Source organism: Molothrus aeneus, chromosome 9, assembly GCF_037042795.1.
Source record: "Molothrus aeneus isolate 106 chromosome 9, BPBGC_Maene_1.0, whole genome shotgun sequence".
Taxonomy (NCBI): domain Eukaryota; kingdom Metazoa; phylum Chordata; class Aves; order Passeriformes; family Icteridae; genus Molothrus; species Molothrus aeneus.
Window position 1 is genome coordinate 14,591,094 of NC_089654.1, and position 27,399 is coordinate 14,618,492.

Genomic DNA, 27,399 nt, shown 5'->3' on the forward strand with positions numbered 1-27,399 from the left:
CAAATGGATGACATCAGTTTGGACAGGTTTAAATAATCACAAGCTAGGCACGGACAGATTTTGTTCTTAATTCAAATTTTATTTAGAATTTAAATTTATAGTTTAAAAAGTATGCACATTCTGTAGGTATAAAAGTTTAAAAAAATACATCGATTTATTGATAAATGCTTCAGGTTAAATTTACATTTTCATTCATATCATTATATTGCAATAATTGTTTTGCATCTTTTAATACTTATAAAAATAAATTAGTGAGATTGAATAACCCATTGGAACCATGCTAAAATAATTCCTTAGAAAAGAGGGGTGAAGTTTGCCATAGCAATTCTTAATTCCTTGCTACTGTAAATAAATAACTCTTCAATTAAGCAGTATAAGGAAGTACAGGTTAGCAGAAAAGCACTTACCCAACATGGTGAATGGAAAGCCATGGTGGGATGTCAAAAATCGTACCAAAAAGATGTAGAATTAATTTCTACCCTGCCACCTGGCAGCAACTGACCTCTGAAAACACCAAAACCTTCTCAGCCCCACCTGCCCAAATCCCCCCTTCCTTGGGGATGTGTATATGACCTGTAGAGGACAAGGAATGACTCTGTATGTCCTTTTGGTTAGAAGGACTATCAAAACATCTGTATACAATTTGGTGACTATTTTTACCTGTGTTTCCTTAACAGGAAATGTTTAATGGCTCATCATAAATGACTAGAGATAAAAGAGGCTCTGAGCAGATGGCGATAGCTGAATCTAATAAGGTCACAGTGAACTGCAATCCCACCCAAACTCCCCAGGAGTAATATCATTCCACCCATTCAACCTCATGTGACAACTCTGGCTTCCATTTCTGGGAGAGTAATTTAAAAAGAAAAAAAAAAAAAAGTAACTGGCTTTGTGCTGAATTTATATCTTGTATCTCCAGAGCCACAAACCTTTAGAGAGGGCTCAAATGCATCTAACTACCAGCAGCAGCCAAGAGTACCACAAGAAGAATACATGAAATTCTGGAAAGAAAAAAAGTACCAAAACATCAAAAACAAAGCAAGATGTTATAAAGGAAAAACAAAAAATATTTTTTGAAAAGTAAATACCTTCCAGACCTTCTTTATATGTGAAAAAACCAATGGAGGAAGAAACAAACAATGAAAAAAAAAACCAAACAAACAGAGAAAGGGTGGTGTGTGTGTGTGTGAGAGTTAATAGTCAACACCTGCAAACGGCTGTTCCTGCACTACACAAGGTCATTTACATTAATCATTCACCCTACCTTCTCTCTGGCCATGTCTCTGTGCATAAATCAAATGCTGTGTTACCCAAAGGGTAACCTTGTCCTGGCATCACTGAACATTCTTCCTGGAAATGGGAACATTTCATAATTCTGAGACCTTTCCTTTACAAAGATGGCTACAGACACATGCACATTTATACATATATATATACAAACAAGGTTAGAAAAATATTTATTTTTGCTTGTTTAAATAATTACTGAAAAGTGTTAATACAGTAATACGTTAATATTTGTACAATTAAAACTTTATATATAAATATTATATAAAGCATTTTTCATAGCAGCCATTGCATATATAGTAAAACAAGTCTATCTGAAGTCCCTGCTGCAAAACTCAGGCCAAGCAGCGTTCATCCTATTCTGAGAGGAACATCTGTACCAGAGCCAGGAGTTCAGGAATGAGGAATTCTGCTGCCACTGACAGCAGAGATGTTGCTTTATCTTCTACCAGGTACTGCCCAGGCCACCTAAGTGCATAGTGTTTTTGGGGAGAAATGTCACTATGTGGAATCACATCACAGTCTAAGCTTGTCTCCAACACAAACCAGGACAACACCTTCTAAGAGAAAGGCAGAAACATTACGGAATGGCTTCAAATGTGCTAACACAAGGTGGGCCATGGCCTTACCACAGGGTGCTCAGGGGCACCATCACTCCTCACTCAGCCAGGGAAGCCCAACAAGGGGCACGGAGGCACAAGGAGATGTCGTGCAGGACAGGATTTAATAACTCATATTTAGTTTGTTTTTATTGAGTTCCCTTTCCAGGTTTCCTATGAGAGTATCAATACTTTCCTGCAGGTCCTTGAGGTGTGCTCTTTGATCCACTGCAGAGTCCATGGCTGGCACTGCCAGGCAGCTCCCACAGGGGAGCTCTGCGGGGCCGGGCTGCGGGCGTCCCGTGGGGCCGTCCGGCTCCTCGGCCTTGCCGCTGTCCTCCCCGCTCTCCGTGCCCTCGGAAGGGACATCATCATAGTCTGCCTCCCCCAGGCAGTCCCTGGGGCTTAACAAGTAGTTCTCCCCACAGCTGCTCCAGTCCCCAGCATAGCGGTTGCTGGATGGGCTGTCAAGGCCGGCTGGCCTCGGTCTGAGCACCCCCGACATCTCGGCACCGCTCAGATTCAGCACCTGGGGTCTCTGCCTCTTGGGCCTCAGGTAATTCAGGCAGGATGAGTGCTCAGGAAACACACTCAGATGTGCTGGTTCTTTGGCAGGCAAGTGATGAACTAGAAGAGAGAAGTTAAACCAGTCACAACTGAACCCATGCTGCAACACAAAAGTCCATGGCAGCTGCCCACTGTCATCCCTCAATGTCCCACCTAGCATGCATGAATACATGGAATCTTGCAGCCAACACATTGCACACTTTTTGCCATTGTTTGATATAAAATAATTAGGAAAAACTACTTTTTTCCTAATTTGAAGATTCATGCCAGATTCAAATTACAGTAGAGAAGCCTTTCTTAAAGTGGAAACTCCCAGACCACCAATTAAATTCATTGTATGAGTTAATCACCATTCAGCTCTCGTCAAAGAAAAGCGAACTGCTCAGTTTGCACACTTCATCCAGGCTAAGGAGTAACAGAAAGCAGGCACAGCAAAAGAGGTTAAACCACAACAAAACACCACCACTGAGAAACCCCTAGAGAAGCTGACAACACATTGAGCTGAGCTCTCGTGCTTCTCTTCTGCCCTGACGCTCTGTGCTATTGAAGGAGCTCCCCTGCAGTAATTTCTGTGTGCAGCACAAGCACAGGTACACTCACACAGGTTTGCTGGCAGCATTACCTGAGCTCACGAATGCACAGCACAGTCACTGACAGGCTCCTCTGCTGTGACCCACTGCCCAAGGCAAGCAGCACTGCTCTGCTCACTGCCCTGGGCCTAGTAAGTATCTGAGCTGCAAAACTTCTGGTTTTATACACACCACTGCTTCTTGTAATGAGCAGCACAGACTTCCTATTCCCATTCACCCCTGAAAAGGCAGTGCACACAAACTCATGCAGATCACCATGGGAGCCCTCCTTGTTAGACTCCCCACACACAAGCACAAAGCCTCAGTCCTGAAATGTGCCCAACCCTTCTCCTTCTGGATCCACAGTTCAGGTCTCCAGGGGATTTTACTTTATGTCTTGCACAGTAATATGCAATAACTCTCACTGCTTTCCCCCCCCTTACGATAACAAACCCCTTCTGTTTAGACTGTGCTCCATTAAGAGAAGGGCCATGGGTTAACAATAACTTGCCAGTGTTACACAGGCTGGCCAAACAAGGCCTATTTGTTTTTGCTCAGAAATAAACGGAAATCAAAGTATTGCACAACATGTTGGTTATCAAGCTGTCTCAAACTACAGGAGATTAAATGTAAGGGACCAGACTGTGATCCTTCTATTCAATCCAAGTGTGCTGTTTACACTGTGTGGCATTCACCTACTCAAGTCTCTGCATTTGTGTTTTACCTCCCTTTTAACACAATATCTTGCACAGTTCTTGCAAGCCAAGGGATAGGGCTCAGCTTTTTCTTCTAAGTGAAGGAAAACTCTACTACTTACCCTACTCCTACCCTCTTAGAGCAATACACACTCCCATGGGCAGAGCTGCATCCACTTGGTTTTGTAGTCCACAGCAGCCATGCCATAACCCATCCCCATGGTTTCAGGATTAGTTTCTGCACAGTATTTGCTGCCCAAACAGCTCTTGGTCTCCCTCTTCCTCCACCTACATGCCTCATCTCTCCTGCATAGACTCACTCATCTGACTGAAAGCTTCTTTTCATTTTTGGTGATCAGCAGCTTTGGAGCTGCCCACCTGCAGCTGACAAGTGAGCAGCAGCATCTTCAGTCACCTCAAACCCATCATGGAGTAGCAACATTTTTCCTTATGCAAAGCTCTAAAAAACAAGTAGAAGTTGCAGACCTCTTACTCTGAGGATATCTTCAACTCTGCCAAATTACAAGAGTGGAAATAAATTAACCCCATCAGGTCAAAGCTGAAGAGCAGGGGAAAAAAAAATCCCCCACCTCTCTAATACAGATATGGAAACTTTAATGTCACCGAGTTGGTGTTTTCTAGTGTCTTTACTCACATAAAGTCTTCACTATTTCTTTCATTATACTCAATTACTGCCATATGGTAAGAAAGCAATTAAAGCAACAAACTTCCCATTTAGCAAAGTGCCCAAATAGAAACTGTCATCATTTCTTTAGATTAACAGTGATGCCATAGTACTTCACATTTTAAGAATTCTGATGCTGCTCAATCATCCTGTGAATTAATGTACAGTGTCACACAGTGCAAATACAAAGCAATGGTTTGACTTTTTTTCCTTGATCAGATGAAAGTACCTGGCCACAGCTGAAGTAAGTAGTGAAGAACCTCTATGTGCTTTTTGAAGTCCAGGGCACTAGCAAGCTCCTCTGAGTCTGTGAAGACTCTGTTGTTATGGTTGGTGGTCTCCTGCCTCTGGCTCAGTAACACAGGGCCAAAACACACAGCTAAATTCTGGCACGTCATCTTATTCACTTCGTGGTAAGAGGCCACCAGTTTCAGGTGATCCAACAGCATCTTCAGGGTAGCCTAAAGAAACAAAATACTGCTCAGGAAACCAAACACCAAACAACAGTGGTACTGGTCACAGCTCTAGAGAGAAAAGATCAAGGCTGATAGCTCTGGTTTTCCTACCAAAACCCATCAACAGAACATCCAAGTGCTGAGTTAGAAAAGCTGTATTTGACTACGACAGAGCAGACCAATTAAGACAGACTTTCTGATAAGACTCAGTTTGTTTCTTATCTGAACTCATTTTCACATGGATGAGTTTTCTCACAGTACATCAGGAAGGGAGGAGAGGCTGCAGAAGCAGTACAGATGATTCAGGTACATTAGAAAATAAAGAAACCCTCGAGATCATGTCAGCATCTGAACAAGCTTCCAGGTAATTCCAGATACCATGCAGGCCCCTCCATCCCTCCCTCTCTCCCCCCCAGAAGGGGCTGTGGTTTGTGGTGCTACACAGGAATTTAATAGGTAACAGTGCACAGCTCTCTCACACTGCACAGCAAGGGAAGCAAAGGCTTTATTGCACATATTTAAGAAAGAGGAATGGATTTGCCCAGGTAATTCCAACATACAGATCAGAGAGCTTTGCAGAAGTGGAGCAGGACAATGGAATTATCATTTATGTGATATTGTAAAAGTAGAGATCATGGCCTTTCATTCAGTTTTAAAGAAACAATATAAAATGAAAACTAGAGCAAGTCCAGCAATGCAGACCCTCCAATTCATTGCAGCATGGAATTATTTTCACATATGTGGAGCATCACAAATACAAGTGAACCACTTGATCTGATAAACAGTTCTGAGACATTTTATATCCAGTGTGAATATGTTCCTTTAGTTTCTGATGTTTGTGATTTACTTGAACGTGCTAACACGACTCACCTTCTCAACATCTGGCAGGCAATCCAGAAGGGCTGCTGTGTGCTCAGAGTCACTTGGGTCATTCTCACAACCACTGGCTGTCATTTTCAAGGGATTTTTCACCATTGCATCCAACACTGCTTCATAGAGCTGCTTGGTTATCAGGGGAGAGGGCAGCTCTCGCAGATAATCCTTTAGGACACCTAATGGGACACAACAGCTGCCTTTAACAAGCTGCAGATTCTCTTTGCAGCAATTTTTGGGAGCATTAAAGCACATCAACTGCACTCATTACACAAGAAAATCCCCTGTGTCAGTGCCAAACCTGGCCCTCAGGAGCAAGGGATGGGAGGACAGCACCAAAAGGGCACAGCAAAGAGGGGCAGGAGGACAGGGCTGCTGCATGTGCAGGAGTGAGGACACTGGGCACCAGGTGAACATCTCCCCAAGCTTCCCTCCTTTCAGGTGAGGGGAGGCAAGGAAAGGACTCAGAGCAGTCCACCTCCCATCCAAGGAAAGGAGCTCCTACAAACATCAAAGTCCAGCTTTTATATAAGCCTATCAGTTAGGGTTTTTTTTTCCTGTTTATTTTCAGCTATAAAATTATGAGCAAACATCCCAGTGCCAGGGGCACGTAGAGCAAAGCACATGGTGCCTTCTCACCCAGCCAAGCACAAACCAAACATGTCCTGATGAGAGAGAGCCACCAGCCCTGCTGCTCCTGGGCACCCTGCAGCCCCTGCACACCACTCCCTCCAGCTGTGACAGATGTGATCCACACCCCCGGGGGACACTGCCTGAAGTGCCCAGCACGGAGCCCTCCCTGGGGCACTGAAATACTGCAGCGTTTCTGCAGCTGGGGTGTGCTGGGGCAGAGGCTGTTTCGGGGACTGCAACAACCAGGCAAGCACCTCATTACCACCTATTCTTTCTGAAGAGGAATTGAGGTTTGCATTCTTGTAAGCTGGCTTTGGAACTTGGCTGATACTTCATTTTGAGAGGGGTTTCAGTGATAAAATAACCCAAAATATTAAGGCTTCTAACAGCAGTCTCTGGAAAGGACATAGCAGGATGCTATCCAGGCGCAATATCCAATACAACCAACAAAAAATTGAAGGAAACAAGCCTGCCTCCCAGCAGTTTTCATTTTCCTTAAAAATTTGCTTTCTGTGCCACAAATATATACTAATTTTAGCTAGATCACAACTGCATTTAAATACTTTGTTAGGAAGAACTGCTGGACTAGAAGAAACTGTTCAAAAGTATGAACTGCAGTTAACAAAACAGCCTGTCCTCCAAACAGGTAAAGTTTTAAAGGCAGGTTTTTTTAGCAGGCCCTCCTCACAACCTCGTAAAATCTCACATCACAGCAATTACCATCACACTGTGCCATTTAACAAAGTAACAGTTTTCATCGACTCGAGCCTATGCAACGGAGCTGTAAAATGAACTGTACAGAGTGGGCTTTCTTACAAGGTAGTTTCTTACAAAGTACAGGGAACAGAAGTTAACATTTCATCCTTCACATGCAGAATGCATGTAAGAGTTGTCTTCTACCTGTATAAATATTTTCATTTAAAAAAGAATCCTGCCCTTGCAGCAGTGCCCTGAACCTGAGCTGCCAAATCACCTCCTGCTGCAGCCAGGCAAAACCAGCTCTGCAGACACCACACGGCCTCCAGGAGCTCACTCTGTGCTCAAAATGGGAAGATCCCCTCAGGAACACAAAATGAGAACAACCACTTTTTCCTGAAAAAATATTTCCCCTGGTGTTTTGGTGGGATTTTTTTGTTTGCTTTAAAAAGAACATGCACTTTTGGTACTTCTCCACTAAAGTAGCTAGTTTTTGTTTAGTAACTTACTCATATTCCTCCCTTCCCACCAAATACTTTTTCTTCCCTGAATTTAGAGGGTCATGTTCCCGATGTGGATTAGCTGGTTAAAATATTTATGAAACTAATGTGGCAGATGCTGATACTGTACAACATGATCTGGGATATTTTCCTTTTTTCATAGGCAAAATACTAGCATGAGATGCTGACTTCTATCAAGATCTCTGTTTCAGTTGTGCTTTTTTTGGAGGCAGAGGCTGAAATCAAAACCAGCTTCCAGTAGGAAATTATATGTTCTAATCAAATTAGCTTATACTAAACCCAACTGTCTATTAATAATTATTTACCAGGAATTCCTGCAATAGCATCCACAATCATAGGACTGCCACCTGCCAAAGGACTTTCTCCTGTTCAGCTCCAGATAACAGGATGGTTTGGGAGCCATGAATGCCCCTTGACCTTTCTAAATCCTTTTGCTATTCACTCAGCTAAATTAGCCCTCTAAGAGGCTGCTGTTATTTTTTTTCCATGAATCTACGCTTCCTGCCACTGCCAGCCCACTAGCACATTCCTCTTGACACAACCACACACAACAAATTTAGACAGAGAGCAGAAATTGCCATCCACTTCATTAATTCCTCATTTTTCTGACCCACTGAACTGTTAAGAGCGCTGCAAGCTTTATGCAGAGATATGAATTCACGTGGATGCCAACAGACACGATACAACAACATGGCTACAGGTCAGTTCCATGAACTGCCTGCCCGCCTCAGTTTGATCCATGAGCCCACTTCATTGTGTGTCAGCTTGTGCCAATCCCAAGCGTATTTCTCAGTCAAGATTTAATCATTAAATGTTCATTCCTTAGTCTTTGGAGAGCTGTCAAAAAAAAATATTATTCATCTTTTTGAAAAGGAGCGCTACTCAAATTTCAAAAAGGACATAAGGCAGCACTTCTCTTCAAACCAGCCAAGATTTATGCTGAGGATTCATATTCTGTGGAACACATGTTCTGGCTGATAGAAGTATGAATCATGTGCATCAGCCTCAGCATTAAGTAATCAGGGGAAACATTCCCTCTCAACCCAACTCCCCAAGCACATGCAGTAAGGTTTGTGGGCTCTTTTATTCCTAGCACTGGGCACAGTGGCTAACTCAGCTGTCCACAAAAACTGTAGTTTCCCCTGTCAATCCACAGCAGGCAGCTTCCAATAACTGGAGTGGCTGCATTTGGTCAGTGGAAGGTACAGATGCCAAGAGCCCTTCCCTCCCTGCTCCCCAGCCCACAGAGCCCCCACAGTCACTCCTTGCAGCACAATGCTGACACAGGCACTGCAGGCACCTGCACAGCACAGCTGCAGAGCTACCAGGGCAAAGAATCTGCTTCTCAGTGTAATTCCTTAAAACTCTTTTCCCTTGTAAGGAAAGCAGCATGTAAGTAAACTCTTGCAAGAGAAGGCAAACTAAAGGACCCAATAGACTTTCTGTAAGGCAGAAAACAAAGCTGTAGTCTTTTCACTCTTGCAATGCAAACTCTGGACACAAAATAATTTCATGGAACAATCTGATATTAGAAGTTCTCAGCATTTTTTCTCATTAATTTATTTGTAAAGAGAAGAAAATAACCCAGTTTAAAAGATCATTTATATTTTTTACCTTTACCAGATACCTTGTTTATAAAAGCTGTATAACATCAGAGTGAAACACTGGTGGGTTAGTGGCTGGACTTGATGATCTTAAAGGTCTTTTCAACCTAAACAATTCTATGATTCTATAAATACAAGTTTCTGATGCTGACAGTGCTGGTACTTCTGAACAACACTGAACCCCACAGCAAAATCAGCCAAGGCAAGTAAGGCAAACTGACTGGCAGCACACTGAACCAGGAGGTTTATATAACTCAGTAAATGTCATTGGGTAGCATCTTCTGCTAACATGTTGTATCATTATAAAATGTAATGAATAAAATTAATTCCCAGTACATTGAAATGAAATAAACCTCCAAACAGGGTATAACTCTTCTATACAGCTGGATGTTGGATATTACAGAAAGGGTTTTGGCACAGAAAATTTACACCCCAACTACTGTTACATTTTCCATGCCTTGATATACAGGCAGTGAATGCTTCTGACTAATTTCTCAGAACAACTGGCTTACTCAGTGATGCCTGAAATTAGATCAACTTTAGCTAGCATCAAATATCAATAGTTATAAAACTGTTCCAGTTTTTAGCAAACCAGAAAAACCTCAACAACTGACTTCAGTTCTGCAGTGCAACTCCTGTGAAGAGAACCATGTAAGGAGCTGATGCAGGAGCTGCCCAGGAGCAGCCCTACCTCTTCCTGGAGCTTGCTGAGTGACACCAAGTGAAGGGCCACTCCAGGGAGCAGGAGAAAACCCAGCAAGGTTTTAAAAAAGCAGTGAACAAATGAAGGCACTTTCCTGCAGCTCTAACTAGCCTGCACAATACAATGGGAAATCTGCTTGCATATCTCCTGCAGTCTCCAACATAAAGGGGAGAACAGCTGGTCCAAGGCAGCCCTGGGTCACATGGTGAGGATCCACCAGCACAGCAGAGGGGCCTGATCACAACCAAGCTTTTCCAGATCTTCTCCAATACAAACCAATGGCAGAGGTTTAACCAGCTCCAAGACCCCAGCTCCTTTCAGACTCCCACTTCCCTCTGTACCTGGTGGAGCAGTAACTGAAAGCAGATCCTTCCATGTCCTCCTCTCCCTAAAAATCACTGCTGCTTCATCCATACTTACACATCCCCAAAGTAACTGCACTCATTCCCACCCAGCTTTCAGCAGAAGTTAAAAGCTTGTTAAAATGACAACAGAAAAATAGTTCAAAGCACAATTTCCCCCTTTTAAAGGTACATGAGGAACATGGCACAACTCTGTTGGAAGAAAAGCAAGTAAATGTGTTACCTGTTATGACATTAATATCTGGGTACTGGCTTTCACAGAGAGTAACAGCCTTGCTGTCCCTCTCAAACGCCTCTCGAAGCTCTTTCTTCACCGCTGCCGAGCCACAGAGCCGGTACAGCCCCACCACCTGCAAGCACAAAGCACAGCTCATGTCAGCAATGCCTGCCCAGTGACCAGTGACTGCACCCTGTGCTGTGCCACCAGAGAGCCAACAGCAGCAGCAGCTGGTGACTGCACCCTGTGCTGTGCCACCAGAGAGCCTGAGAGCAGGAGCTGGTGACTGCACCCTGGGCTGTGCCACCAGAGAGCCAACAGCAGCAGCAGCTGGTGACTGCACCGTGTGCTGTGCCATCAGAGAGCCTGAGAGCAGGAGCTGGTCACTGCCATCATGTGCTGTGCCATCAGAGAGCCTGAGAGCAGCAGCTGTTTGGGAATGCAGCTGGGCTGGCACAGTTAGGCTGTCCCATCACCCCACACAGGATCAGACACTTCCCAGGACACAGGGGCTGGGAGCACTCAGAGAAGGACGCTCCTGTTTTCTCAACAGTCAACGTGCTGAGCAGTATTTTATCAACGTAACACAACTTCTAAATTGGAATGGCTTAATATTTTGCTTTTATGCAGAATCAGGAAAGAAATACAGATTAAGCATATATTTGCTTCTCACCCTACTTACTCAGATCATCATTATTTTTCCTGGCATAATTGTTTAATTATTCAAAATAGAATTCAAACATCAGCAGAAAGAAGTGAGAAATGTTTAGAGCTTTATGTAAGCAAAATTGCAGTACAAATACAGTCATTAATCATCAGCAGAAGAAAAAGTCACACAACTGACTCCATACTAAAAACGAGGAAAGTTACAAATCAATTAATAAACGAACACAAACCCAAAATAAGTGAAAGCACTTTCCTACAGTATTACATTATATAGTAAAAAAATAAAAATTTATTTTTATACCCTTAACCAGTTTCAAGAAAATTATGACTACTCTATTGTTACAACTGTAAGATGTTATTTTTAAAGTTGATAAGATGCTGACTTCCAAGTGTTTCAAATTATACTGAAAATTTTCTGCAAAACAGCTATTATTTAGCATGTTTAAGGTGATAGGAGTGAAACCTGCACCATTCTTGAACTAAATTGCCATTTAAATCATGTGCTTTCATGTATTGAAATTTTCCATTTTATCATTATTTTCATCAGCACCATTTATGCAAAGTACTACTATGATCTTACAAAACTAATTCTTAGAAATATTAATTTTATTTTAATTAGCATTATCAGCAGGTGTACTGAGCAGTAAAAGATTAATTTAAAACTACCATGGACTCAAGACAAAAAATTATCCAAAACCAAGCCAAACCAAAGAAACCCATCTGTACTGTCTTAAGACCATGAGAATGAAGGTATGAAAGCAAAAGCATTTTTCTGGTCATATATTAATCGGAAAGTTACCCAATGGAATTTGTACTGCCCCATTCCCAAGACTGAATATGACCTAGTATATGCTTAAGACAATTTCTTTTAAAGTTTTAAAGTTTCCTAATGCCACATCTGAAATTCAGGTGGCGATTATGTACCATGATAGTATTTGCAGTCTATAGGAAAGTCACAAATGTCAGACAAGCATGTGGTTAAAAGAAGAAGTTAACAGTATATTTTGCACTTTTGGTTCTCTCTGTGAAAATACAAAAATAGATTTCATGCTCAAAAGTATCAGGTACATTCAGATAACTTAAATCCCAATTGCTTCATTACCAGTGTTGCCTTGATTACCCAATATCATTTGCATGACTAGGTGCTAATAAGCCCATAATAAAGTGCTGAAACCATAGAACACATATACTAGAAAGAATAAAACTTCTCTTTTCCAGTAATTGCATGTTAGGAGAAGTATCCACAAGAAAAATCACACAGCTAATACCAGTGATGACTTTCAGCAAAAGAGCCACACGGAAGTTCCATTTCCCTCTATAGTTCATGACCTGGGTTATAAACAGCAGAGCTAATCTCATCACACCTGCAAGCATATCCAACCTGTCAGCAATTTAAAATAGTAACACTGGTAGGTGTGACTACTTCTCAAGTTCACCTGAGTGAGAACAGGTGCAAAAGACAAGGAGGGCTCACTAATGCTGTGGAACAGCAGACAAGAGTCCTCCCACCAGTTTCAAACTAATTGCCATGGGGAACATCTGAGCTTAAGACTGCATACTCTTTCTTAACAGACCTCTTGTCTAGCACCCATAACCGGTGATGTTTTTCCATACCTCATTTCTCACACATATTTTTATTCATTAGATTACATCAACCAATAATGGGATGAAAAAAAGACACTGGGCACTTTTGCTTTGAAGCACTCCCAATTTTGAGGACAACCTGTAGAAAGACAAGGAGCAGTGGTGTGGGGAAAGAACTAATTCAGCCCCTCAGGGACTCATCCTAATGCTGTGTACAAAGTGATGACAGAGATGGGTCTCAGGCACACTGGCTTCAGACTCCACCAAAAGATAGGCTCACTGTGTCCCTGCACAGAGTCTCAGCTTTGGGTTTGAGCAAACAGTGAACCATACCATTTTGGCATTTAGATGGTCTGTCCCTACAGACTGACCCATGTCTCAGGGGTCAGATATTCTCAAATTCTCAACTGATCTCTGTTTTCCGAGGCTGACTCTACACACTGGGGGCTGCACGTTTGTTTCACAAACCCCACTCCTAAAGCTCTGCTGGGAGCAGTTCCTGTGAGCAAGTGTACTTCTCCTGTACAAAGGCCAAGCTGGAAGTGCTGACTGCACACAGTCCTGTTATTCTTCCCACATTACAATAGCCAGTGTTCAATACACACAAGCAGCAAAGGAAAAAAAATTGACTTGTAAAGATGTTTTTAATTTCCCCCATTTCCACTCGCTATTTACACTGCAACAACAGCTATCTCAACACAGAAATATTGACAAAAGAGATTAAAATATGCACAGTACCTGACAGCCTCTCTTTTCAATCTCCAGAATGCATTTCTGCAACAAAAGGGGCACCATCAAGCCTGCATTTTCCTTCTCGACAACTTTCCGAGCATCCACCCCAAACATCACAGGCTCACGGTCTGTGTCAAGGCCATCAAGAGAGTTTTCCCACTGCTCCATGAGTGACAGCTTGACATAAATAAGCCCCCTGGGCTCCAGCTTGACAGCCAGCTGATGTGTTTTGGTGACCCGAAAGAGAGTGGGAAGAGCCACAGTTCCATGACAACACACTCTGTTTTTCCGTGGGGTGGGTTCCCAGCTGAACACCACCAGCTTTAAGTGCTGAGCATTTTCGATTTCTATATTGAATGTGTGGTCCATGTCAAGAAATGTTGTCCTACATGTGAGCAGGGCAGTCCTTGCTTTGTTTACTGAGTCAACCTGTATTGCACAAAAGACATCTTTTGAGTCTATTCGTGGTGGCTTTAAGTCTTCAGCACCATAAAAGTGAATGCTCATGAGTCCAGAGATGTACTGAGAGCACTTGGGTTGATCAGAAAAGTTGTAGTGTCTGAAGGCATCGATATCTATTTCAGGTTTACCACTGTTACTTGGAAGGCTCTCCTTTCCCTTCCCACACTTGGTGTCATGTCTGTGTTTACCTGATTTTGTTATAAGTTCAGGAGAGTCACCATCACTGAGGTAACCACCTTTGTTGAAGGATTTGGAGCTCCTCAAGCTCTTCTTTTTGTAGGTGTGTTGTGAGGACACACTGCTGTCAAGATGGTAACGGCTTATCACATTCCTGCTGGCAGCTGTGGTGGAGTTTCCAGAAGAAGGCAAAGACACTGTATGGCTTGTATCCCGGCAGCTACTTTTCAGCAGGGAAGGAGGATTATCTGAACTACTATGGCTTGAACTTCCCTTCACACTCAGCTTCCTGCTCAGCTCTGGCAGCTTTTTCATTTTCATGGAAAGCTTCCTCACAGTCCTGGGAGATTTAATTCTATCAGGGAAAGGCCAGTTGATTGATCCACTTTTTTTCAGGGGACTGGGACTTGGAGGAGAAACCTCTGTGGAGGGTATATCAGGCTTGCGTGCAAGAGCAGCTCCAAACCCTTTAGAAGGAAAGAGAAGGAACAATCATTTTCAAACTGCAATTCTCAGAAATGGAAAAATAAAATTTCAACTTGGGGAAAACATGTACAATTTGTCATAACCTGATAAGTACAATTCATTCAGACACCCTTCACTCATTCAGTCAGATGTTCACAAGTGTTCAGAAAGCTGTGCTCTGCTGACTCGTTCAGCCAAACTTGGCAATTCATTGTCAAAAGCCAGATTTGTTCTGCTTTATGGAGATGAAAGGGCCAGAAACTACATATAAACAAATGAGCAATTGCACCCGCTGCATTCAGCTCGAGGCACTTGTGCTGCATCCCCCAGACAAGCACACACAGCCACATTCCTGGGGCACAAGTGCAAGGAAACCAGACTGAAAAAATCCTGGAAATATGGCAAAGGCACCCTTGTCTGCAGAGCAGTTAGCTACACAGCCAACACATCAGCACTGCCACTCCTCTAATGTCTCAAGGAAAGACACTTGTCTCTAGCAAAGAATGTGGCTCTTTGTTTCCCTCTATTATCTCAAAGAGCCCTAAATCTCTCCTGTGTAGATGCAGGCAGTCTCACACCTTTTCGTTCATTTTTCTCAGCCTCTCCTTTCTACAGCATGATGTAAGATTTATTCCTTCCAAAAACTGCATCCTGCACTGCCTCATTTCACTGCCTGCCAGCAACCTTCCATGTTTCCTGGCACTACCACCCCACAAGAGTTTTTAAAGTTAGACAGCTCCCAAGTGACATCCTCACAGGAAATCACCCCCCTTTCAAGGTATCAAAAAGAAAAAAAAATATATAACAGCAAGCACTGATGGTAAAAAGAGCAAAAGAAAAAAAAAACCAAAGCAACAACACTTCCTCAATTCAGCAGTAAAGAACTGCTAATTAAGGAACACAATTAGACATAAGCCAGTACTGCACACAGACAGGAACCTGTGGCTCACCTCATGCTCTAATACCCAAGGAAATGCAAATACCAAGTTTTGCTCAAGTCATTCTCACTTTTACCAGCATGAGGCAGTAATAACTGTAAGAAAATTGATCAATTTACCTTAGTTAAGAAACAATGCGGGAGGGAAGCTGAGGGCAGAATGATAGATAGATATTAATAAAATTACATGATTACTTTCACTTAGAGTCACTTTTCCTCCCCTTAAAAAAAAAAAGAGTACCTCTTGCTAGCAACAGCCATCCCCATCACCATTTTCAAATGTTAGCAGCTCCCAAGAGGACTGGGTAGCCTTGCCTGTGCAGGATGGGGTTCTATACAGTCCCTAAACACACCAACCCTGTGTGAAGCAATTAGCCCAGGCAGCTCACAGAGACTCAAACACCTTTATCCATCCATCATTAGCCTTTGCTAGCCATGGAAAAGGAGATTGTTTACAGCATATAAAAAGAAAGAAAGAAGTGTTGTTTTCACAAGATGCTTAGTAAACCACACTTTAAAGGAGTTTCTCCTTCAGATTTGCCAAGGACTTACTACTTTAATTGTAAACTAACCACTTCAAGTCCACAGCAAGTGATTCTTACAAGTGCTTTGTGCATTCAAATTAATTTTCACCACTGGACTGTAATGTACTTTTTATACTTCACCAAAACTTAACAGCTAAATCAGGCAATCTGGTCTTTGACCAAAGTCATCTGCTGTGGTTTTGGTTCCCTCGCCCCCTTCCAAGAAAAACCCTACAAAGGCTAGTTCTAGTCTCAATAGAAGTTTGGATTAAGTAACTTTTGCAGACAGTGGCTTAAAAGAGTACCTTTAGAAAAGGAGGTTTCAGTTACGAAGAATAATGCATAGAATCTGTCTTCCAGAGGAACAGAAGAAAATTCATTTAATCCTGCATCTCATGGAAGTAGTTCCCTTGCAGGGGCAGGGCTATTTCTAGCACGCCTGCTGTGCTTTTCTGGCAAGCAGCTAGTTAGAAATGTGGTGTTTGATAAAGGCAGACAAAGCCTTCCCTTGTACTGCAAATCACCGCACGGTCCCACTGGTGGGCTGGCGTGGAGCGCACTATAGCAATCGCTGCCACACTGCAGCCTCTAACATTAATCTCCCCTTTCTGTCAAAACTCTCTGGCACAGGCTTGGAAAAGCAGGCCAACAAATTAAACTTCCCCCCCACAACTCATTAAAACCAAAGAGTCAATCTAACACTATGACTTTTCTGTGTCCAACTTCTGCTGCGTTCAGCAGCAAACAGTTAAAGTGAAATATGTGGCTGGAGGAAACTCAACAGTGGAGCATTATGCAGGATGGTATTCCCATCAGCACTGAGCCACATGTTGTTCCACTAAAGCCAGCAATGTGCTGAGGTATGCACGCAATTTTAAAAGTGTACATGACAGCTCTGAACAAGCTGCAGGAAGAGTTGTAGCACAGTCCAGTAACACTTCACTGCCCAGCCTACCCATCTGACACAGCTTTCTCACAAGGGTAACAGAGAAACTGAGTTGCACCTCTTTTCTCATCCAAGTTACAAGATTGTGCTGCAAACAGCAGTTAGACATTAAAAATATCCTTACAGAAGGGTGACAGAAGACAAAACATAAGAGGCACCTGTTGCACCAGGACAGCATGGGGATGGTCAGTTTTATATACACAGCTGACCATTTGTATGTGTATGTAATGTTTATATTTTACAGTGAGAACACTCAACCCTGGAAACAACCAGGGATGTGGTAGTCTTCACCCCTGCAGGTTTCCAAGCTGCAACTGCACAGGGTGGGGTAGGTGGTCTCATTTAGGCTCCTTGTTCCTCTGAAGGGTGACCCAGATGATCATCTGATGCCCTCTCCAGCCTGGGCTGTGCTATTATACAGGCTTCAATACATTTGCCTTGTGCCTTCTGACACTTCAGCAGTATGAATACAGGGGGAAAAAAAAAAAGTTTTTGCAGGACAATGCAATCCAAGTCAAAACAAACTGACACCCTAAGTAACTGTGTGCAACATCAGCTGTGGGTTCAGCTTGAGTAGAAAGCCACCCTTTACTTTGCTCAGCACTGTGGCTCTGTGAAAGCACAGAGCCTTTCCATGGCCACAGAAACACGAAGAGCCCACAGTGCCTCACAAACCAGGCCCCTCTGCCAGCCCATCCATCCAGGTGTCCACAGGACAGTCACCAGTGTCCCCTCAGCCAAGCAGACCTACACCTACACAACACTGCTCCAAAGGAAGAGAGGGCTCAGACTCAAGCACCTATAACACAGGCCCTGCCAGACATGTGCAGTGATTTAGCACAGTAAACATGCTTGTCTGCCCCTGTTAAATGGAGTTTATATGTGTTTGGGCACATTTATCACTGTCACATCCACTGCCAGCAACACATGCTGTTTTACAGGCACATTTGACTACCCTGTTATATATGTCACATTCCCCATTGCTTAAGATAGGGCTTCCAAGTTATTTTAAAGTTACTCAGAAAACCTGCAATTTATTTTTGGGCAACAAGTTGAGGTGAATAAGTTGGTCAGAAAGCTATCAGTTGCTTACTACACCAAGCTACTGAAGTATCAAACAGCCACTCTCACATCTAATGGAAATGCTGAGTTAATGTATTAAAAGTGAAAAAGCAGCAAATCAAAATAGAAGAGCCCAAATATCTCAAAACCATTCTTGTAGCAAACAATAGGTGAAAGAGGGCTACTGTTCTTCTGTGGCAGAATCCACAAGAGATACTGATCTGGATCCTCAGCTGACACACTGCACATCAGCTCTACTGATGTCAAAGGCTGTTAAGTTTCTGAGGTGCAGGCACAGTTCTAGACCTGTTCAGATATAAAACTTCAGAGCAGAAGTGTAAATGGCATTGAGAGAACAACTTATGATATATCAAATTGAAGCAATTAAGACGTAAGGTAAGCCTCATCTCTATCTACATCAGCAACTGTGCAAAAGAAAATTAAAAAACTAAAAAGCACTTTAAAAAACTGTGTTAGAAAGCAATTATTTCTATGTAAAATCTTAATTACTTATCTAAATGAATGGAAGAATCTCTGCATTTAACACGTAAAGAAAAGTCTTTTTTACCTCTATATAAATTACTATTTTGACCAATGCAGTCCTTATCTCACATACTGCTTCGGAGACAAGGAATGGAGAAACTATTAAAATGGTAAAAAAAAATCTCAGAATTTTGTAAAGATAGTTTGCTTTCTTTGATTACTATACACACTGATACTAATAAAATTGTGATGAACTCATCAACCCAGGGATCACTTTTATAGGCGCAAAAGACAGAAAATACATTGCTTAAAATTGAAATGGGAGGTGGTTAAGCACAACCCCTCCAAGGCTCAGGCACGAGAGGTGAAGAGGGTGACCAGTGCCTGCTCCTCATCCTGGTGGTGATCCTCAGAGCATCCACCATGGGGTATCTCACTGCAGACAGGAGCAAGCACGTGTAACAGCACTTTACTGATCAGATTGAAAGAGTTCAGTATCTCCAAAGCAGCATGAGTTTGCTGCAGATATCGGTGACCCTGCACAGGAACCACGGGCGGCTCTGCTCAGACACTGGAGCTGCACCAAGGCACTCCAAGGCTGGAGCACCGCGGCGATGCCAGGCACTGCCTGCTCAGGCTGCTCTCATGAACATTTCCTCTCCTCACTGGGTCTTTCATGCCATGAAAAGCAGCTCTGCCCCTATCTTCCCCATCAGAGGATATAAACAGTTACTCAGGACAAACCAGAAACTGAAAAAGGCAATAACTATTTTGACAGAACTGCTCCCACTCCACAGCGTTACATCCTGTTGTTTCTTTCACCAGCAGGCGTTTATGGCATTGTCACCCCGTGAAGCCAAGACAAATGCATGAATAAGCCCTTGACCTCCAAAAGTATGTGCACAAACTCCCCAAAAACCCACCTAAAAACAGGCTCCACCTCAGCAGGAGAAAGGTCCCTCTGCTCCCTCTTTCTGCCAAATCCCTAACCATTCTGGTATCTCACACATTGTGCAAGTATTTCACATCAATGCACTTCTGTCTTGTGAAACCAAAGCTCCTTGCACTTGAAAAACAGGTAAACCACAAAACATCTTCCATCTGGGAAATAAGCATGAAATTTCAAAAATAATATTTGTAACATGTGGAAGGAAAGGTGTAGATAACATTTGCTGCCCAGTATACTCTATGTATATTGCTGGAAGCTTGCCTGCAACATGTAAGCATGCAAAATATTTGCATACGTGGGCCCCAAAAGATGTATTTGGAAACCAGGATAATGGTCACAGCCTAAGTGGAGAAAGAGCCCTGTAGTTTTAATAGGAATTAAGCCAAATTCCAGTTGGCACATATCAGGGTTAAGTGGGAATATGGGATCCATCTTCACTTGCCATAACATTGGAAAGAAATTGTTTACAGTGACTCTTACCAGGATTTTCCACCCAGACAACTAACTCAAGTACATTTTTAGTAGCAAAAGCACAATCCAGATCCTGGCAACCTTCAATGCACCAATCCTACCAGGACGTCTCTCAGATACAGACACACGAGATGATTCCACTCATTAGGTAGGCACTAATACCAACAGTTATCCTCCCCAAAAGCAAAAATATTCTAAATATTGTAAAAAACAGAAGGTACTATTCAGAGCTCTGTGGTGTAAATCTCTCTCAGGAGCCAACATTACAAAGGGATGCTTTCCTTCAACAATTTGCAGGTGATACGCACAGCTATAAAAATACACAGTTAAGAGCTCAGTCCTAGAGAGTTATAAAGAAAAATTACTTCAACATTTTACTGTGAAAAAAGTTCTCATATTGCATTTGTAACAAAAACCAAAATTCTATTTTTCAATCATAACCATTTTTTCTGTGCAAAGAGACACATAATTAAAAACAGCCTCCAGGGTTCTTTCCACTTAAATTCTTCTCCCACAGACCTAAGAGCCTAAGCTGGGCTGTTTCTACATTATTAACTTGGAACCAAGTTACCCTCTTACTCCTATCTCTTGAATACATGTTATAAAGAAAATACATTATTTTTTCCCAAGCTCTGCTATAAGGGTGCCTTATTTCTAATCAGTTTCTTTTTTAAAGCCAACAAGGCTAGAATTATTCACTAAGGAATTACCTGACAAATCCTATTAACGTAAATGGCATTTACTGTAGAAAGTAACCAGATTAATACCAGGAGGTAGCAGTGTAAATAAAGACTATGGGACAAATTAGCACCTCTACAACTATGATCCATTGTACTGGAAATAGTATTTCTAGTTACAGGAAATAACTATTTGGTGCTCTGTTTGGAAAGACCCACAAGAACAGAATTCTATCATTTATTCTTTTCATAAAGAAATCTCCTGTCTAATAAAGACTCAAAAAAGCAACCAAAAGTAAAAAAAAAAGTCATTACTATTTTCACTCTACAAAATTGGAAATCAAAGTAAGGCAAAAATATCTAAAATGTTAAAGGCAAAATTGTTTCCATTGTCCAAAGAAGAAAACAGCAAATGACAAAATAAACAAATATATATATTTTCTTGCATTTTGTACTGCCCCACTTTTTTTTCTGTCTGTGCGTCCCAAAACCTAACATTTAGGCTCCAATGCTAACCAATATTGACATATTATATATGAGATCAATAAGAAAGGTAGGCAGACTTTTCCCCAAAGCTTTAATTTCTTATTTGACAGGAGTTACTGCTTAAAGTACCCAGCTCTCTACAAACAGAGACATCCATTTCATACCAGCTATATAATTCAAACAAGGTCCTAACACAAATAAAATGAAATTGGCCATGGTGCCTTTCATGTAGTAATTTTATATGGATGAGCTGTCATTTTAAATTTGACTGAAAATAACTGTAGATACTTTAACTGGATTAAAAAGAACTAAGCCACTTCTCCATAATAAAGCCAATTACTAAGCAGCAGGGATCCACTTCATCATCAATTAATCTATTCAATGTGATCACCACCCAACACATGTAGAAGGAGAGCTGCATTGGAAGTACCTTAATTAACTAAATGCATAACAAAAAATCAGGTGAAATTCGTAACTTATCTCCCAGTTTGAGGAAACTCTTGAAATCAACAACTCTGCTTTCAGAAATAAATGCATCTTTAGTATGAAAGCAAGTTTGACATTTTTCTTCTTACAGAAAGGGACTAACTTTAAAAAAAGAAATAGTCACCCACGTATGGAGAGATTAAGCAAATAAACGGAGGTCAAGCGGTTTGCAGGACACACACAGCCTTCCTAAATAACCACACTTAGTGACCTCTACAAAGCATTTGAGCCCCAACAATGACAAAAATCTACCAAAGAACATATAATCTCATCTGTCTTGCAAGCAAATAAAACCAGTCTAAGTATTTAAAACAGCTATAAAGTGAGCTATTTCTAATAAATGCCCAAAAACTTTAACACACTTTGCAACTAAAAATATGCTTGTATCTGCAGCATTTCCATGAAGAGAACAAAATGTGAGCCCCCAGAGGCCAAGAGTTTTTTCTTCTGCTGTTAACAGCAGTTGCTCTGGTGCTTTGAAAACAAACCCTATTCCCAGAAGGAATACCTCTACACCAGGAATCCAGGCACAGCAGCTCCCAGTACACAGGGACATGGGGCCAGAGACTGCCAGGATGGTGAGGCTGGATGGGGACAACCCAAAAAGAAGCCCCTCCAGAAGACAATGCACACTTGGGCTCCCACACCAATGTTTCAGGTCCTTTCTGATGAACCAGGCAGAAATAGAGGTTCTTAAATGTCAGCGTAAAGTGTAACCTTTCCCAAAGAAAGGAACCTGGAATTCCCTGTCTCCTGAACTTTACGCTGTTTTTAACTTTGAATAGGACACTAGAGTTAAGGTTGAGATAATATGAGGCACGTAAGTAATTAAAAGTAATACCTTTTTGGAAAGGGTTGGGAGAGTTTTTTCTACTTACTTTTGTTTGGTGTGGTTCTATATTTGTTTGGGGTTTTTTAACAGACTGGGAAAAATCCTTAATATGATGCTGAATTCACACACTAATGGAATTATGGAAACAAGACTATCAAACACTCAGCCAAAGATAACAAGGAACAAAGAGGCTGCCTTCTGAAAGTGAAAACCACTCTTCTGCAGTCTATTAGATTAGCCTGAGACAGTCAACAAGACAGTAATTACAGAAAGCGACGTGATGAATAGCATTTGCATGGTCTACCAAAAGGTCTTTATTAAAAAGTCCCAGACAGCAAGTTAAAGAAACTTCTGCAGACATTAAGTAGCTTTGAGGCAGGAATCCAAGGCCAGGGCTAGACACCAGCTGACAAAGGAAACCCAGTGTGTCCTCACATTACCAGGCTTTAGCAAGCTCATTTTGTAAAACCTTTGTCTTCAGTGAGGTGGGAGCCAGAGAGAACCCAGGCCAAGCACACCTGGACATGCCATGAACAAAGTGACTGGGAAACAACTGCGCACCTCTGCGCTTAGCAGGCATCAGTCTCACAATCTGAGTCATTTTCAATGCACTTGACATGCACTGCCACCAAAAGTTTACTTGGTAACATAAGAGGTGGAGAAAGAGAAAAGAGACCTAACAAAGGAACGCTTATGTTCCTGGGCAGTCTTACCTGTGGAAGGACACTTGAAGGCAGGATTGTCCTCTGCTGCTGGCACAGCAGGAGCCTTGCAGGCAAACCTCTGCAGGGGCTGCTGTGCGTGTTCCCCGGGCGGTGCAGCATCCGCCGGGCTGCCCTCAGCGGGCTGTGCCACCCGGCCGCCCTCCGCGGGGCGTGTGGCTCCCTCATGGGGACTCACGGCCATCCCAGAGTCACCCCCAGGGTGGCCTTTGTACCGAACCGACGGGGAGCCCACAGCAACAAGGCTATTCACAGCAGAAGGGTGCACGCCGGGCAAGTCGGGCTCATCGTCTTCAGGGATGGGGTTGTACCATATTTCTCCTTCATCATCCGCGTCGCCGTCCTCGCCGCAGTCGGGGGCGGCGCTGCCCAGCGCGGCCGGGCCCGGCAGGGCGCAGCTCCGCGCCGGCCTGCAGGGAGCCCAGGGCACGGCGGGCTCCGGCAGCGGCACGGGAGACCTGGGGACCGGGACAATGGCCCCGGGCTCTTCCTTACAGGCATCTTCTTCTTCCAGGGGAGGAGGGGGCCGCCGGTGGGTGCTCTGCTGCAGCCAGCTGCGTTTCTTGGAAACGGTGATGCTGTTCACCTGCGGCCTGTGCTCGGGCACCTTGCCGGCCTGGGGGCACTCGGGCTCCTTCCTGCTTCTCGAAGCTATGTAAACATTTTCTATGAAATCTGTTCCCAGAAAGGAAGGCAAAAAGAGAGGGAAAGACAAATGTTTAGAATATCGTTTGGCTTTTGACAGATGAACACATTTGCTGTCGTATAACACTTGCATCAGACCTCATCCGAAAGGACAAAAGATAAGGTGATATGAGCACAAAATTAGATTTCAGCCCATCAAAGCAGAATGTGCACATAGCTAATAAAGAGCCAGGCATGTTTGGCTGTATTTTTAACACCACATAATTTAGATAAATGACAGTGAGATAGCTCTGCTGAAAGGTCATGCATACTTCCACAGAAATGGCTGCTTTTTTCTGCCAAGTTCAGGTGCAACTGGTTTGAAAAGTTACTACGCAGTACTTCTCCAGTTTAGTTATGCCAATGAAGAAACAGTCCCAATGTACTGCTTAAATGGCTACAAAATCCCCACATATATTAATTTCTAGATTTCTATATAAAGGTGATATGTCCTACACCAGAACATCCAGAAAGGACTGTCCTTACCAGCTTCATCCAACAATTATGACAGAAGCATCCCCTGATTTGGGGGGAATAAAACAAAACACACCATCAAGAAAATAAGGAAGGAAAAAGAAGAAATGTAGAGAAGTTTTTAAACGACAAAAATTTCACACAAGAAGTAAACAAATTCCACTGACTGTTCCCAAAACTTGAGAGTTTCATTGAAGCAACAGAGAAAGATTTAACTGTCCATGAAAAGTGCTGCTCACACTTGAGCCCCCTGTCAGAGCACAGCCAAACTCCACTCAGCAGCAGTGCAATACCCCCCTGGCTGCAGCACATCGGGGAGCTGCGACCCCTGCACTAGGACTGGAAGAAAAGCTGCAAACACATCCAAATTAAAATCAGGGAGCAGGTCAGGTAACCCTCATGCTGCTCTGCACACCAGGACAATCCACACTGGGCTCGCTCAGCCATTGAGACTGAATGGGGATAACTGGGTTCTGTATAAACAGACCACCTCTTTTCACATGAAGCCCTCTGCAATTGGAAATTCGAGATGAAAGCAGCTATTCATTACTGCTTGAACATTATTCTTAGCAAAGAATTATTTTCACACCAATAATGGATGTTAAAATATGGGCACCTTTATGGAGGACTCATGGAGCAGCTCTGTAAATCCAGCCAAGTTTGCTGTAGAAAGGGAGACATGAAAAAGACTCATGTGAACATCTTCCCTTTGACCCTCTTTTTAGGTTTGTACTTTAATGATAGAAGAGATCCTTGATAAGATCTGAAACACCACCATTTTATTTGATGAAAGATTCATCATTTGATTTTTCAAAAGCATAGTTTGCTTGTTCAGCTAAACTGCAGTATTATCACTGTTTGAGATTTGAAGAATTAACTTGTTTCAAAGAATTAACAAAATAACAAAATTAATCATGCTCCTTCTGAAGCTTTGCACATCTCCACTGAAGTGTTTTACTACACTTGGGGCCTAAGTCAGGCAGCTAACAGAATCTGAGGGAAATGTGCATGCAGATCTTTTGTCAAAGTTTCAGTGATTTGGCAGCAATCATGCTCCTTCCCCCACCCACAGCCTGGAAATGGAAGCATGCTGCTGTAATGGTTCCTCTTTACACACTGTCACACTACAATTTCACGTAAGAACTAACCAAAAGGATAGTTCTGCAACAGGCATAGGGCTATGCCTATGTTTCCAAGAAGTCTCTTTGGGTCAGGGACTTCTCAGGCAGGCATTCTCCTGCCAGTGACAAATATCCCAAAGTCCTTGCTTCATTCCAAGGCTGGTCCCTGCTCTGGTGACATAAATAGAAGGAGCATCCGAGAGCTGTATTTCCACAAACAAAAATATCTGCTACTTCCTGCTCTGCTGCACAAACACGGGTCCTTCCGCACTGGTTAGGGCAGGCTGCAATTCCCAAAACAACAGCTCCTGTGCAGCACAGTGTGCCTAAGCATACACCCAGGGACACAGCTGGTGTGAGCCCCAGGCTGCCCTTCAGTCCTAGCAGCAGAAAACTTTGTTTTCAACGTCCACTCAGGTATCTCCATAATCTGCAAAAGCTTAGTGCAGAGCCATCAATGCAGAACATCCAGCCTCGTCCACCAAGGCTGCCCACAGGGACACTCCACCTTCCACAGGACTCAGGACCATCCCAACTCATCAGCCACATGCTGACAGATGTCACCGATTGGAAATGCCCACTGAAACTCACCCACATTATACACTTCCACATACATCTCCCAACTGCAGTTTCTGCAACTGCTAGCAGTATTTGCAAGCACTGCTTCCCCTTTATTCGAACTTGGCCCTGATCCTGAAAGCCCTTATGCCTGTGTTTATTTTAGTAACAAACTGGTTCACATGCAAGTATCTGCACAACCAGTGGTTCAATATCACAGAGCTAGTTTTCAATGTTGTTAGCTGTTACAGGAGTGAGTCCATTTTAAATAAATACAAAGCTCGGAGAGACATACAGGTCAGGAACATACTTTTTGTTCTAGAGCAATGCCTCATTCAGAAGAATGCTGCCTACTATTAGCATTTTCACATACTTATTTAATATTACATTTAATATAGTTAAGACCGTGTCTCCACACAAATACCAAACATGACAACGGTTCCTTTTCAAAAGGCTTCAATATGGTGTTCAAGGAAAAAAAAAAAAAAAAAGTCAGGTATTTCCTTCACCTTTCACTCCATTGACAGAAAAATTAAATAAATCAGTATTTCAAGTTAAGCTATAATAGTACCGACACGTGTATGCTCAGAAATCAAAGCTTCAATGTTTCAACTCAACTGCAGTCGAAGCCGACCTTATGCCAACTCCGTGGGCACAGAAAATACTTCACCATGATACCATGCCTTGCTTTGCAGACTGCATGGAAGCAGGGAACAGCTTTATCCAGCCTCTCCATATATGGATCAAACAACTCTCAGTTCTTCTGGCAGATATTTAAACACGTTCTCTTTCGCTAAGTTTCCTAACAAAAGTATAAGATACAACTACTATATATTCAAATGGTACAACGACAAAACTGAAAACTGATCTGTAAGATTCCGAGTGCATCTTTAAAAAGCGAACAAACCAACCAAGCCCAGCGAGCAAACAGCAGCCGAGGAGTGACAAGCAGATGTGGGAGACAAGACAACGCGCAGGGACGCGCACCCAGCGCTGGTCGGAGCCCCAGGAGCTCTCGCTTTCAGGCGCAATTCCCGCTCCCAGAAGAGGCGCAGGTACCGATGGCACGCTGCCGCGGCCGAGGAGCGATCCGAGACTCAAGCTCCCGCCCGCCCCGGCGCCCCGGGCAGCGGGCACGGAGCATCCCGGTGCCGCGGGAGCCCCCGCCCGGCGCTGGCCGGCAGGTGGAGGAGCAGGAGCGGCCGCGGGCGGGCAGCCGGAGCCTCGCGGCCGAGCACTTACCATGCGGGGCGCAGACCCCGCCGTGGCGGTGCCCGGCGCCCGCCGCCGCGCCTCGCTGGGACCTTCTGCCCCGCAGCTTGGAGAGCGTCCTGCGGAGCGGGTCGGCCATGCCTGGCGCTGCCTCCGCGCCGCGCTCAGCGGGCGCTGCCCCCCGGCCCGCGGGAGCGCGCAGCCCCCGAGCGCCGCGGCGGCCCCG

General features: G+C 43.4%; 1 protein-coding gene across 1 annotated transcript; it reads right to left on the reverse strand.

Moving 5' to 3' along the window:
- Positions 1-58: 58 nt before the first annotated feature.
- SYDE2 (synapse defective Rho GTPase homolog 2) lies at positions 59-27,312 on the reverse strand. The gene is made up of 7 exons (XM_066555623.1): positions 27,204-27,312; positions 23,116-23,799; positions 13,452-14,551; positions 10,470-10,596; positions 5,725-5,906; positions 4,629-4,860; positions 59-2,510 (listed from the first exon to the last, which is right to left on the reverse strand). Exons 1-7 carry the CDS (start codon positions 27,310-27,312, stop codon positions 2,008-2,010), a joined length of 2,937 nt encoding a protein of 978 aa, XP_066411720.1. The 3' UTR covers positions 59-2,007.
- Between the last annotated feature and the right edge of the window lie 87 nt (positions 27,313-27,399).